Source organism: Populus nigra, chromosome 9 (assembly GCF_951802175.1).
Source record: "Populus nigra chromosome 9, ddPopNigr1.1, whole genome shotgun sequence".
Lineage (NCBI taxonomy): Eukaryota > Viridiplantae > Streptophyta > Magnoliopsida > Malpighiales > Salicaceae > Populus > Populus nigra.
The window spans coordinates 2,908,722-2,924,616 of NC_084860.1; the positions used below are offsets into that span (position 1 = coordinate 2,908,722).

At 34.8% G+C, this 15,895-nt stretch overlaps 1 protein-coding gene and 1 pseudogene across 1 annotated transcript; both read right to left on the reverse strand.

Annotated features, from left to right (window-relative positions):
- Positions 1-4,617: 4,617 nt before the first annotated feature.
- LOC133703210 (G-type lectin S-receptor-like serine/threonine-protein kinase At1g11300) lies at positions 4,618-8,081 on the reverse strand (annotated as a pseudogene).
- Positions 8,082-9,946: 1,865 nt separating this feature from the next.
- Positions 9,947-13,631, reverse strand: LOC133703683 (G-type lectin S-receptor-like serine/threonine-protein kinase At1g11330). Its single transcript, XM_062128288.1, has 7 exons — positions 12,255-13,631; positions 12,007-12,114; positions 11,691-11,899; positions 11,403-11,613; positions 11,045-11,282; positions 10,807-10,957; positions 9,947-10,721 (listed from the first exon to the last, which is right to left on the reverse strand). Exons 1-7 carry the CDS (start codon positions 13,603-13,605, stop codon positions 10,425-10,427), a joined length of 2,565 nt encoding a protein of 854 aa, XP_061984272.1. The 5' UTR covers positions 13,606-13,631; the 3' UTR covers positions 9,947-10,424.
- Between the last annotated feature and the right edge of the window lie 2,264 nt (positions 13,632-15,895).

The following is a 15,895-nucleotide window of genomic DNA, read 5'->3' on the forward strand; positions in this document are numbered from 1 at the left end:
ATTCCCATCATCTACAACCTGTGCAATGGAGTTCCTGACTCTATTTGAAACATTTTATGAGCAAAGAATCTCTTTATGACTTTCAAAACGACAAGATTTCCATCTTCAGATATCGTCACCGCACCTGAAGAATCAGCGATTGGGTTGTTTCTGTTGGGAACCCATTCTGGTTTCGTTGCAGAAACATTATTGTACCATATTCCAACATAGCGATTTGTCAAATTAACAGGGCTGAAAATTCCCATTTCAAAGATATTGCCTGCGGAGACAGTTTCAGGATCTTTGATGGGTTGGGATGATGTTATCGTATCTATTGCAGCATCATAACCTGAACGTAAGCAGGACGGAATGAGAATTAGGGCTGCTACAATTCTGCAGTTGCCAATCCTCATAACTTTTATCTACATGTTCTTGATGTGAATCAAACTATATTTTATGTATGCTGCACTTACTGGTCAAGAAAGTAACAGTTGTTCTTTTTCTATCCTCTTAACATATTTCAACCAAGAGCTTATTATTTTTATTAAAAAGGCATATCCAGTTTTCCTCGTTCAAGAATTTTAATGTTTTCATCAGTATAAAAAAAGGGTTTGTGCATTGATGGCCAAGAGCTTGTTGAATCCATACAATTCACTGTTTATATTAGGCATTTTCTATGATATTTTAGGTTTAATTTTTGAAATATGCAAATTGACTCATCTACATATTTATTTTTTGACTAACCGTGATGATATTTTTTAGGTTTACTATTCTTGAATTAAGTTTGAAAAGTAGAGCTGCTCTAACAAAGAACTTTAGATTTTCTTTAAAAAAATCAGATGTCAATTTCTTGGACAACAATGCATTTGTTGTAGTAACTCCTTTAAACACGACTATTCTTTTTGACTTCTGCAAGAAACGACAACTTCTAGAATATCAAAAGTCTATTATTTAATTGATACTCTTAATTCTTTTTGTATTTACGATAACTACAGAATAAGTTTTCTCAGTAATAAAATTAGTGAAAATAAGGCTAAAATGGATGATGATTTTGTATTTTCTTTATATATATATATATATATATATATATATTGAATATGTATTTATTAGAATATACTACAAATAAAAAAATAAGAATTTTATTTTGATATAATTATTGAACTTATTAAAATAAAACTTGATTTGGTTTTTACCCGTATCAATACATCTGCAACCCCTCCCCGCCCCGGCGCCCCCTCACTCCCCCAAAGTTGAATTCCACAGTCCGCCCCCGCTCCTACCTCAACATGATTGACCGTTTCCTTTAAGTAAGCTATATTCTTGGTCTTTGTTGACTTTGCATGTAAAATGCCATAAATTTTCTCTATATTTTACATTTTGGCCCTTTCACTTTAAATTTTATCTTTCTAATTCAATTGAAAACTTCTTCACGTGAAATTAGGCCAAAATAAAATACAATAAAAAAAAAGATATAAAGATGAAATTGAAAAAATGAGAAAAAAAAGTTTATTGTTCCTTTTTTTTTTGCATTTCCCTCTTCTTCTTCTTCTTTTTCTTTCATTTCCTTTCTTAATTTCATTCTTTTAACCCTTGCTTGATTTACAATTTGTTTTCATAAATTATTTTCATGAATTGATAGATCCTTATTTGATTGATGTCATAAGTTGAAGCTTGAGATATGAATATGTCTATTTGATTATAATTATGAACCTATAGTATGCCAGTTAGAATACTCATGCTAACAGGGTAGTGTTAATTTTTGTGTACATCGTATTTGAATCTTATTTGATCAAGAGAGTCACCAACCTGTGTAGATTGACCATTTCACAGTATGAAGCCTCATGCTCATTGTATTTTAATTTTCTGACGAGCTTTACCTTGTCATATTCTTATTATGGTCTATTTGAGAAACTTCATATAAGAACCTAAAGCCATAATTGTATATGTATTTATCATTGTTGTATTACTTCATGTATGTACATTGAACGTTATCTACTTACTGAGTTATTGAACTCAACTTCTCATTATTTATCATTTTCAAACTTATAGCTTATTAGCAAGTCATTTTTGTTGGATCTCCAGAATCTGCTCTTTTGGTTGTAATTAATACTTTTATTTTATATCTAGTTAGTACTCTATAATTATAAAATTATATTAACTTTTGTATTAAAATAATTAAATTATATTATAAAATTAATTTTGTTGTTATAGTTGTGTTGAATTCTAATTGAGTTATCCTTTGTTGTGAGATATTGTGGCTGGTATCGTAAGGAGGTTGCAGATGGTGATTTATGGTTGTGGGTCTGGTTTAGAGAAGAAGATGAAGGCTGGAATGGGTTGACTTTGGTGGCTTTTTCTTGGGTCTATTATAGGTTGTGTGGAAAAGGACCTGTGTGAAACGACGCAGGCTGCTGTGGTGGTTGATTTGTGAGGGGAGGAGGATGAGGGTTTATAAGGGGAAGGTTGTTGAAGAGGAGGGGGAAGGTTGTCTCATGAATTAATTAGAGACTAAATCGAATTAATTTGATAAAATTATTGGACTAAATTGGGCTGGATTGAACTGATTAGAAACAAAAAAGGGGACGACGAAACCCCTTTCTATTTTTATTTTTTGAAGAGAAACGTTTGACTTTGTTTTGTTTACCTTGACGTATCAGTATGTGTACCAAATAATTTAGCTTTTTTGCATGGTTTTCTACGAAATCCAACTTTAGGGCTTAAATATAACAACATCTATGAAATCTGTATCTAATGTCCCCTCCCTCCTCTGGAGGGTTTTATAGATGGAAAAAATGAAAATAAAAACCTTAATCCATCTTGTGTTCAACAATTGGAGAATGAACGGAACTTGCCAGGCATTGAATGGCAAGTTCTTGCTAACTACTAACTCTACTAAATCCTTATCTTTTAGTTTTTTTTTTTTTTTCTAATTGATACTCGATCTTTCTCTTGGCTTAACATGTTTTCAGTGGAGGGGAAATGGGGGGAACAAAAAAGATAGGAAAGAAAGTTTGGGGAAAAAAAAAGGTCTTTAAATTGTTAGGAAATATGAAGGAAAATCGAGAGAATGACACTGAGTGGAAAGTTTTGCTAAAAGTCACTGTTGTTGGATTCTTAAGAATCCAACTTATGACATTAATCATAGTCTAGTTGGATTCTTAAGCCAAAACAGTAGCTACCAAAAATCATACACACACACACACACACACACACGAAGAAATGATTTATACATTTGAATTGCTAATCGCCATTGCATCTTCTTAGATAGTTGGATTCTTAAGCAACCAGCACTACTCAATGAACACTTTTGAAAATAGAAACTTTTCTGATGTAGTTGACTGATAAATATATCAAACATGATTTCGGCTTGGTATTCAAGTCATTTGTGACTCGATATGATCGCCTTCAAGCCAATTCTCACTCTGTGGTGAGATGGTCAGTTGAGTCAGATTTTTTTATTATCTCCATCCTCCACAAAGATTTTGCAGCGTATTTTCCAGCATGCAATAATAATTTTCTTGCACAATGCTTCTGTATTTTTCTATTTTCTTTCTAATATTAAAATTACCCAAAACACTACAATATAGCAATAGAAGTATATAAATAAAACCTATCCAAAAGATAGGGCCGATTATACATATCAGGATAGTCCATCCAACAACTTATCTAGTCTCCAACATATCTCCTTGGATCTCATGTTCTAAACCAATTATAGTAAGGAAATGTTTTTCCAATATTTTAGTAGTTTTGGGTTGGGATTTCCCTTCCAACCACATAGATAATAATGTAAGCCACATTATCTTTACTAAACAACAACGTATACAAGTTATTTCATCACATTGCTAAGGTTTTCAAGGATAAAATTAAAACCATTTATATAAACTACATCACAATACACAATAGAAAAAAGCAATTTATAACATTGGATATGAAATAAATTATGTCATTGCCAATCCTCGACAACTTTCAACAATAACGATGTCTTTCAAACCACAAAAGTCAAACGTTCATCATCATACTTTTACAAATCTTCCTTCTTATTTTTATGAGGTTCACTTAGCTTGCATTGGTCTTTGGAGTGCTTATGCTCGTATTGCGCCTCAATCACATAGATAAATATTTGTCGATGATATTATTTGGCTTATTCGTTCCATCTTGTCTCCTCGAGACCATATCAACTTTGGAAACATATTATTTGGCAAGAGACTATGATGTTTCTCCTATATTAACAACATTGAATCTACTTGCCTCATTGTATAACCTCTCAGAGGAATAAAATATTTTGCTACTACTAGCCCTCTCTTAATTTCAGCACCATTTGTGTCATCAACGCCATTTTCCTCTACAAGCATAAATAATATTTGCAAGCCAATCTTGTCTTAGATTGATTTCGCTAGACCAAGGTGCTGCCTAGCTCCAAGATGACATTACTACTTTAAGCTAAGCTTGATTTAGGATTTTTTTTTTTGCTAAATGAAAACACATCATTTCTTAAAGGAGGTACAGAAGCCATCGTTTCGAGCATTTTTTTGAAGAAACAGCATTAAGATGGAGAGGACGGCCATTCTGAGTTTTCCTCTGAGTAGTAGATATTTTCTTCAAGATACCAATCTTATTATTAAGTCATACCCAGCAATGTAATGTTCTACAATGATAAACTATATTAATATCTAATAGAAAAGTAAAAATGTTCTGAACTCTATCGGCCGTTAACATCAGAAATCGTCACATTGTTAATGGAATTTATCTTTTGGTTCTGTGTAATGGACTCTGTATCCAAGGAACTCTGCCTTTCAAAAAATGCTGGTTTCTTTGGAGGAGGAAGATCCACAATTTCACTATTTAGCATGGAAGTGATGGTAGACACGGCCGGTCTGTCTTTCGCCAATTCTTGCACACACAACAGACCAATATGTATGCATCGGAATATCTCCACCTGAAAACACGGATCTGATATTGCAGGATCGACTACAGCTGCAATGTCACCTTCATTCCACAGTTTCCAAGCCTGAAAATATAAAAATCCATACAAGTAAGAGTTGCAAGTTTAATAGTATCAGAAATTGAAAGGAGCTTTGCAGATATATCTCAGGCAGGGAGGCGGACAGACATACAAATCCTATAAGACTCAAAGAATGCTCATTGTCATAAAAACTAGAGTTCTTTCTTCCGCTTACGATCTCCAGCAACAACACTCCAAAGCTTTCTCTGATTTCTCTGAAAATCTTCCTTTCATTAAATATTCAGGGGACATATAGCCACTGCATGAGGATCACAGATTTCTGAGCTCAAAATAGCATAACGGTAATAGGAGTGAAAATGAAAACAAAACAAAAGAAAAAAAAAAAAATTACTAGGTTCCAACGACCCTGGTAGTATTCACTTGATCTTCATTGCCACAAAAAATCCTGGCCATTCCAAAGTCTGAAATTTTGGGATTCAGCTCATGGTCCAATAAGATGTTACTTGGCTTCAGATCTCTATGAATAATTCTTAGTCTAGAATCTCTGTGAAGGTAAAGAAGACCTCGACAAATCCCGTTAATAATGTCGAAGCGTCTTTCCCAATCTAGCTGTCCTTTCCAGAGTGAATCTAAGCATATTGTATCCAGAAAAAATGATGAGAAAACAAGGGCAAATCAAAATGAGTCAAGAAAAGTAGTAGCTAAAGAAAAGAGGGCAGCGGCTCTAACCAAAGAGAAATGCATCCAAGCTTTTATTCGGCATGTACTCATAAACCAACATCATCTCTTCTCCTTCAACACAGCAACCAAGAAGTCTCACAAGATTCCTATGTTGGAGTTTAGAAATCACCGCGACTTCATTCATAAACTCTTCGAGCCCTTGACCAGATGTTTTAGAAAGTCTTTTCACAGCTATTTCCAGCCCATCTGGCAATTTTCCCTACAATGTCACATCAAACCAATAAATATCTATTTTCTCTAAATAACTATAAAGCACCTTTAGTTGCAGAAGAATTACCCTGTATACTGCACCAAAGCCGCCCTGCCCAAGCTTCTTGGATATGTCAAAGTTGTTTGTAGCAGTTTCAAGAATTTTTAATTTGAAGAGTGGTTCAAGTTTAACTTCCTTGACGTTTTCGGGCGAGTTTCCATCAAAAACTGTTTCTTGTGCTTCTCTCGTTTTGAACGATAAGGTCTCCTCACTTGTCAACTTCCTTTCTGAATTAAAGTGGAAGTATCGTTATTATTTGTGAATTGTGTTTTTCTTTACTTGTAAAAATTGTAAAGTTTAGAAGTCCAGTAAGCTAATAAGACGTAGAATATTACCTCTATGTGTAGCCATCCACTTCCAATAAAAAAACACACAGATGAAGGTGGCAATGGCTCCTACAATTACTGACATACTGACGATTACTTTCATGTTTCTCTTGTTATCTGCAACTAAAAAATTGTACTGATGGTTATTTTGCAAAAATGTAATGGAAATATGAAAAAACTAATCAATGTTTCCTCATACAGATACAGAACTTTTTGTATGTACACTAGTTATGCACACCTGAAAAACGAAACAATAGTGAATGAAAATTAGAAAATATTATAACAATTACCAAGTTCTGTATACGCCAGGCGAATGTTGAGATCTGTCCCTCCTTCAGAGAACTTTTGTATATCAATCAAGTTTCCTGTCCATGCCATACAGCCAAAACCAATATAATATGAATAAGCGACACAGGAACAATTCTTCAAGCACTCATCTTTGCATTCTTGTTCGGAGGACGGATATGGCCAGTACTCGGCAAAGGTTGGCACCTTCATCATCTCTAGCTTTATAAATCCATCTTCTTTTCCCACTTCACTACCATTCTGTATTCTATCACACTGCAACGATGTCATCCTAACACAACCGCTAGTCCAAATTCCTTTGTTCCATTCATCTTGATTTTTTGCAACAAACCCTTTTAAACATGTGCAGATAGGTGAATTCTGTGCATCGCAGCTTCCAAATGACCCGCACTTGCCATAAATATCACACTCAGTTGATGGAGTTTCCCAGGTATACTCCCAACCTTGCTTCCCATAATCCCAGTATTGTTCTTTAAATTTTCCATGAGAAGTCAAAACATACGTGAATCGGGATGCTGGGTCTACAATTAAACTCATAGTGAAAGTGCCATCTCCTTCATCTTGTAGAGTAAATCCACTTAGATAAACAGAAATAGACATTCCTGGTATTCCAATAAAGTTCTGGCCAACCCATGGACCACTACGCCAAAATGGATGACCATTGTACCAGATGAAGAGCTCAGGAATTCCTAATGGATTGACACCAGCAGAGAAGTTTCCAACTGAAGGATCAGATGAGCTTCTCCATGACATTAGCAGTGTCCTGTTCCCTGTTCTTGCGTTAGCACTAACTCTCATCTTTGGTAAGTAAGTATCCGTAGGCTGCTGGAAACTTTGCCATACAAGGTTTCCATTCGGTCCAGCTTTCATGACAAGGTTTCCATCTCCAGTAAGCTGTGCAGTTGATTGATTGAACCCAATTGAAACATTTGATGACCACAGAACCTCTCCCTGACCATTCAAAACCACAAGATTTCCATCTTCAGATATTGTCATCATCCCAGAAGAATCGTTGATTGGCTTGTTTCTGTTAGCTACCCATAGTACTTGAGTTTCTGCTGATATATTACTGTACCATATTCCGACATATCGATATGTTGAATTAACTGGGCTGAAAAATCCCAGTTCGAACTTATTGCCGGCAGAGACTATAGCTTCTGGATCTTTGATGGGTTGAGAAGGAGTAATGGTATCTCCTGCATCACCATAAAATGAACTGGAACATGATAGAAACAGAAGAAGAGGTACTGCAACTTTGCAGTTTCCAAGTGCCATAACTTGTTGATGAGAATGGAAGACTAATAAATGGCTAAATGACTTTTCAGAGAAAGGATATGAACAAGAATATTTCTCTTCCTGTTCTTTATCTTAATTCCAGTCAAGAGATTGTTTTTCAAAGAGAAACTATGTTTGACAATTAAAAGTCGGAAAACTTAAATGTTTTCTGTTAATTTCCAAGTGCCATAACTTGTTGATGAGAATGTTTATGTCATACTGTTATATGACATAAACAGGGTTATATCTAGAACGACCATTTCCTTTTAGCTCTAGTCGATCCCCCGCTCCAACCTCAACATGATTGACCTTTTCCTTGCATTCTTATTTTAAAGTAAGCTATATTCTTCGTCTATGTTGACTGTGCATGTAATATTTAAGTGGGAGCTGATTAAATTACCTTAATACTCTAAAATGCCATGAATTTTCTCCATATTTTACATATTGGCTCTCCCACTTTAAATTTACTTTCTAATTCAATTAAAAACTTCTTCACATGAAATTAGGCCAAGATAGTATCAAATCAAAAAAGAAAAAAGATATAAGGATGAAATTGAAAAAATAAAAAAAAGGTGATTGTTCCTTCTTTTTTGCGTTTCCCTCTTCTTCTTCTTCTTTCATTTTCTTTATTAATTTAATTCTTTTAACACTTGCTTGATTTAAAATTTATTTTCTTAAATTGTTTTGATTTGTTTTTTATGAGATTATTATAATCTCAAATAAACATTTTGACATTTGATTTGTGCTCGACTTTACAGAACTCTATTTTTGTTATCGTATAATTAAGTAAAACATAAATAAAAAAAGTTATTAATTTCATTAACTCGATTGAGGATTTGACATGTTAAGTTTTGAAGCCCTGGTCAATCCAATCTATAGCCGTTTCAGTATTAACAAAATAGTTATCTTGAATTTTTTTGTTCAGTCAAACTATGCTTTTTAACGGTTATCTAAGTTATTTTTAGACCCTTCAAATCAATTAGGTCATATTAAAATAATACTTATATAGTTTAATTTTAAATTCATGCTAGATAAATAGTCAGATAAAAAATTTCAAAATTAACTCATTAGATTAAATTTAATAACAATACCAAATAATTTCATATGGTGTAAACATTTTCTTTACATTTAATTTTTTTTTTAATTTAAGTTGTTCTTTCTAAATTATTGATGTTTTTTTTTTGTTATAATCAAGATTTTATATAGAAGCTAAAACTTGGCTAAATTAAAAAAAAAATTATGTTTGTGCGCGTGCATACACACACGAAGGAAAGAAAGAAAGGAAATCTCAATACAAAACTGAAAACTAAAAAATATAAATCTCAAAAATCTAGTTTGTCTATTATAAGATCTCTTCAGACCCTGGATCTTTTGTATAAAAAAAAAAATTGTTGTTTGTAGAACTTAACTGTGGATTTTTAACCTACTCTTTAATTTTTATATGGTCTAATTGGAATTTTCCTGGAATCCTTTATTGACCGGAGACCATCCAGTTGATAAAGAGTTAGGCAATGAATTTTATAGGAAATAAGCTATTTCTACCACACAAGTGTGGAACAGCACTTGACAAGTCAAAAGACCTTGCTGTTTCATCATCAGGGAAACTTCGCCATAAAATGATTCCCTTGGAGCTGCCTTGCAAGACAAGATTCCCATCATCTAAAACCCGTGCAATGGAGTTTCTGACTCTATTTGAAACATTTTATGAGCAAAGAATCTCTTTATGACCATTCAAATCTACAAGATTTCCATCTTCAGATATCGTCACCGCACCTGAAGAATCAGCGATTGGGTTGTTTCTGTTGGGAACCCATTCTGGTTTCGTTGCAGAAACATTATTGTACCATATTCCAACATAGCGATTTGTCAAATTAACAGGGCTGAAAAATCTCATTTCGAAGATATTGCCTGCGGAGACATTTTCAGGATCTTTGATGGGTTGAGATGATGTTATTGTATCTGTTGCAGCATTATAACCTGAACAAAAGCAGGACGGAATGAGAATTAGGGCTGCTACAATTCTGCAGTTGCCAATCCCCATAACTTTTATCTACATCTGCTGAGCTTCCATCTTGGTTACAGGACATTACCGTTGCACATTGCATGGCTGTAACTTCTTCTTTTGTTGACAAAGATAAGCGTTGTTATTCCTAAAATCCTGTTGTGTGATGACAGCAGCATGGCTGCTGTCCTTAACGTGAGGATGACTGTTATTAGAAAGCTTACCAAATTACCTGGATTTTGCTCATTCAGGTTGCTGGATGTTCACATTCTCATGCTGGAAAAATGATATTACATCAGGAGGGTATGAATAAACTAATATTTCAAGCATTATGATTTACAATGAAAAAAGAAATTCCTAAATCTTGTCATGTTCTTAAGGTAGACAGAAAACTGTCCAGTTTCTGGAGTCACTAGCAACCTTACGTCCTGAACTCCTCTCTATCAGTATACAAAAACTTTCGTAGGCCTAAAGAATTCAACTACTGACACCGTATACAAAATAAAGAACTTTGATTTTGGGTGATTGTCTTGATTCTCTTACACTACACACCAAACTGAAAAATAAATGTTCAAGAAATAGTTATCGGCCAGTGAAAAGGGTAGTTGAAACAAAGTTTATGGAGTCTCTCCTCATTTCTTTATGTAAACCAATAAGCCTTTCTGTGTATGCTGGGTTGTTAGGAAGAGGAAGATCCACGATTTCACTATTTAGCATTGAAATGATGGTGGAGATAGCTGGCCTATCTTTTGCGAATTCCTGAACACACAGCAAACCTACATGTATGCATCTAAAAATTTCCACCTTGGAATATTGATCTAATGTTAATGCAGGATCGACTAGAGCTGGAGCGTTCCCTTCATTCCACAGTTTCCATGCCTGAAATATACTAATTTAAGTGAGAGAGTTGCAATTTTAAACTCGTCAGGAATGAAAAGAAAAGGAGATCCATTGATGGACATACAAATTCCAAAAGGTTCAAACCCTGTTCATTGCCATCAATTTTAGTACTTCTTCTTCCACTCACAATCTCTAACAGCAAGACTCCAAAGCTGAAAACATCTGATTTCTCTGAAAATCTCCCATGCATTGCGTATTCAGGGGACATATAGCCACTGCAGGAGCATGAAACAGATTTTCGATTTCAAACAGTGATGATGAAATAGGATTAGAGTAGGATAAAAAGTGAAATTACAACTTACTAGGTTCCTACAACCCTTCTCGTTTTAACATGATCTTCACTGCCTCCAAATATCCTAGCCATCCCAAAGTCTGAAATTTTTGGATTTAGTTCTTGGTCCAACAAGATGTTACTTGGCTTCAGATCTCTATGAATAATTCTTAGTCTGGAATCCCTGTGAAGGTAGAGGAGACCTCGACAAATTCCATCGACAATGTTGAAGCGTTTTTTCCAGTCTAGAACTTCTTTTCTAACTGGATCTATATGGTAGGAGCCAAAAAAACACAGAGGAAGTAAGGGTAGGCAAAAATGACTATAAGGGATAGTAATGCTTCTTTGAAATAACAAAGTGACTTGACAGAGAGTTTTATAGCTCTAACCAAAGAGAGATGCATCCAAGCTTTTATTTGGCATGTACTCATAGACCAGCATCTTTTCATCTCCTTCAACACAGCAACCAAGAAGTCTCACAAGATTCCTGTGTTGGAGTTCAGAAATCACCACAACCTCGTTCATAAATTCTTCTTGCCCTTGCCCAGATGCTCTTGACAGTCTTTTCACCGCTATTTCTTGCCCATCTGGCAGATTTCCCTGTCAAGTCACATCAAATTTGTAACAATATATTCAATTTAACTGACACAAACACACCACTATAGCACAAGGATTACCCTGTACACTGGCCCAAAACCACCCTCCCCAAGCTTGTTGGCAGCATCAAAGTAGTCTGTTGCAGCTATCAGCATTTGTAATTTGAATAGTGGTAGTTCTTGAAATTTAACTTGGTTCATGCTCTCTTGGATCAAGTTTCCATTAAAGAATATTGGATATCCTTTCTTCGTTCTCGATTGTAAGATTCGCTCGCTTTCCCTCTTCCTTTCTGAGTTAGAGTCAAGAAGTCAGTAACGTCGTAAACTGAAATGTTGTTTTCAATGAAAAGTGAACATGTTGAGAAGTCCAACAAGCTAATAGTATTTTTCATCTAACCTCTATATTTAGCCATCCTCCTCCACCAAAAAAAAGCACCAACTGCAATAATAATTGCTCCTGTAACCACAGTTATACTGATAACTGCTTTCATATCTCTGTTTTTTCCTGCATATAAAATCTGGCATGTTTAATTTGCCTTTTCAAACTAAAGAGAGGATATAAACTCTTCAGCCTTAATAAGCAGTAACAGTACATAATTTGTAGCAGAACATTGTACAAGAATTAGACAGAAAATGAGCAATTACCGAATTCCAAATCTGCAAGGCGGACATAAAGATTAGCCCCTCCACTGGAAAACTTCCTTATATCAGTTAACTTTCCCCTCCATAGCATACAACCAATACCAGTATTATATGAGTAAGCTATACATGAGCAATTATTCAAGCACTCATCCTTACAATTTTGTTCGGATGCTGAAGATGACCACTCAGAAAAGTCTGGCACTTTCACCTTATCCAGTTTCAAAAACTCATCTTCTTTGGGCACTTGACCATCACTTTGTGTTCTTTCGCATTTCAATTCCCTCCTCCTGACACAACCATTTGTCCAATTTCTTCTATTCCACTCATCAGAATTTTTTGGTTCAAACCCTTTCAAGCACCTGCAAATTGGTGAATTCTGTGTATTACAGAATCCAAAAGGCCCACATTTTCCATAAATATCACAATCATCTCCTGGATATTGCTTCTTATGTTCCCACCTCTCATTGGCAGAATCCCAATACATTTCTCCAAATCTTCCTTCATAACTCAAAGCAAAATTGGTGATATAAGATTCATTGGCCAGCCCAACGCTTAGTGAAAAAGTTCCATCTCCATCTTGTACAAGATTATACCCATTAAGATAAACTGAATTCATTTCTGGAATTCCTATAAAGGCTTGACCATTCCATGGACCACTCCGCCAGAATGGACGGCTATCATTCCAAACGAAAACCTCAGGAATGCTTGAGGGTTCAATACCAGAAGAAAAGCTTCCAACAGATGGATCAGAAGGGCTTTTCCATGATGTTATTTGCGTCTTCTTACCCGTTCTTCTATTAGCAGTAAGTCTCATCTTCAGCATGAAAGTATCAGATGGTTCCTGGAAACTCTGCCATAAGCTGTTTCCAATTTCGCCCCCTCGCAGGATTACGTTTCCATCATCCGTAAGCTGTGCACTTGAGTTACTGACCCCATTTGAAACATTTGACGACCAAAGAATCTCTTTCCGACCGTCCAAAACTATAAGATTTCCATCTTCAGATATTGTCATAATCCCAGAAGAATCATTGAGTGGCTTGTTTCTGTTAGCTATCCAGACTGGAGTTGTAACAGAAATATTATTGTACCATATTCCTACATACCGGTTTGTTGAATTACCAGGGCTAAAAAATCCCAGTTTGAACTTATTTCCAGCAGAAACTACAGCTTCAGGATCTTTGATGTACTGAGATGATGTTATGGTATCTACGGCAGCACCAAGTTGCCAACAGAAACAACATAGTAAGAGACGAAGAGCTGCCATGAAGTTGCAGCTGCCAATTTCCATAGATGAATATTTGGTAATTGTTGCCTGTGCTTGATAAGAATGAACAGTTTTATTAGATCGAGTCATTGACAATTCAAAGTATGCATGCCGTTGACATCAATGGCTTCCATTCCGTTTACTTTACTTGCGGACTTAGCTAAGTTTTTTTTTTTTCCAGAACTTCTCGTTTCTATCAAAGCCATTTTGACCTTAAAAAAAAAACCAAATGGAGCGTTAAAAAATATCCATCCTGAAGTCAGCAATGACAAATCTGTATACTCTAATTTCGAACAGTGGTGTCTGAAATTTTCATGGGAGGTACAAATTATCACGCAATTCGGGCAAAAAGAAAACCAGAAAAGTCTTGTTTTCAGCTTAAATTATTCAAGAATTGTGACCAAAGCACAGAACATCAGTGTCCCATTATGTCACTAACGGGTGGACATCCTGACAATTCATCCAACTACTTCATGAGGATTTTACCATGCATGTTTGTAATTTTTGTAATTGTTTTTTATTTCAAAAAGTATTAAATTAATATTTTTGTATATGATTTTAAATAATTTTGATATGCAGATATAAAAAAAATTCAAAAACATACAAAAAAATTAATATATTTTTAATTAAAAAATATTTTTAAAAATCATTTTACACAATAATATCAAACACATAGTATTCAAACCGTATTCAAACGTTTCTTGTTTTTTATTAACTGATATAATCATAGTCAAACCATATGAAGAATAGGTCTATATAACTCTCTGATGTGATGTTTTCTTGCATTATAAAAGTTCCTGGGTACATCATGATGGCACTAATCATTTAATTTCAAAGTTGAATTATCGTTTTTTAGTAATAATATTTTGACAAATACCATTCTTAATGACCAAGTCAATAGCTATCTGTTGAGGCCAAGAGCCTAGAACTCTTGTGATGAACACTGCTACAACAATTGCAAATTTTGATGGATATAAATGTGATTTTCCTCTCTTTTTGTAACTATTTTTTCCTATGTTGTAAGTATTGATGAGTAGAGCACAAGAATCATAGAAAGTTTTCATCATTTGAAACCAAAATTTTTTTTAAAAAAAAATTGCTTAATCATGGATGCAAATGGCACATTGGAATCAGTGATGTTCTTGCCAAAAAGGGAAAAAAAGAAGAAGCTTAGCAATTATCGATTAAGTATTGCCCATCATCATACTGTCACAAAATAAAAGGAAATCTGGCTACCATATTCTTGCACTCAAGACTAATTACAGCATGAGTTACACACCCATCAGGTCACCAAGAATTGGAAGTGCTGTGATTGATTATTTTTGTCATAACCTAATTTTTGATCCTTTTAATAATGATGAAAAAAATAATGATGATGAAAAGCAAGTAAAATAAAATAAATGAAGAATTGATTAAAATTTAGGTTAAGGACAACATGATTGAAAGTTTTGAGGTTTAATTAAACTTTGGAATTAATCTAATTAATCCAATCAAGGATTTAATTGGAGAATTGATAAGTTTTGAGATTTAATTGAACTTGAAATTAATTTAATTAATCCAATCAAGGGTCTAATTGGAGAATTGATACGTTTTGAGACTTAATTAAACTTGGAATTAATTTAATTAATCAAATCAAGGGTTTAATTGGATAATTGATAAGTTTTGAGACTTAATTGAGTTTGAAATTAATTTAATTAATGAAATCAAGGACTTAATTAAATAAATATCAAAGTTTGGGGTTTTAATTGGGGTTCAAATTGCAAAACTTAAACTCCAAGGACTAGCTTGAAACTGGTGCAAAAATGTAGGGGTTCAATTACAATTTAACTAGGTCCTAGTTGCAAAACGTTCAAACATTCAAGGGCCAAAATGCAAATGGCCATTTCATTTCTCAAAACGGCGCCGTTTCAAGGGACACTGTTCATCTTCTTCAAATAAGAAACGGACACTGCACGATCCTCATTCCCTCATTACTCCTGCAATAACAGTCCTGAGTCTTCATTACCAAGGGAGACGGATGCCATTCTCCGACTATAAAAGCCAGAGAAGGGATGCGCACGGGGGACGGGGAAAAGAAAGGGCAGAACCGAAGGGGGGACGGAGAGAAAAAGACACGAGAACAAAAGGAAGAAAACAGAAAAAACAGAAGAGCGAGCAGTACAAGAAACCTTAAACAGAGGGAGAAGAAAGGGCAGAACCGAGGGGCTAATGGGGAGCATGAACGAAAACAGAGAGGGGACCTAAAAACAGAGAAATAGGGAGAGAGCAAAAGGACAGCAGGCCTGCTTTGCCTTTGTTCTCAAAACGCAAGCGAAGTGCAGGGAAAATGCAAGCGTTGGTCAGCTAATTATTCGTCTCCAGCTACACACTCCAAACCATC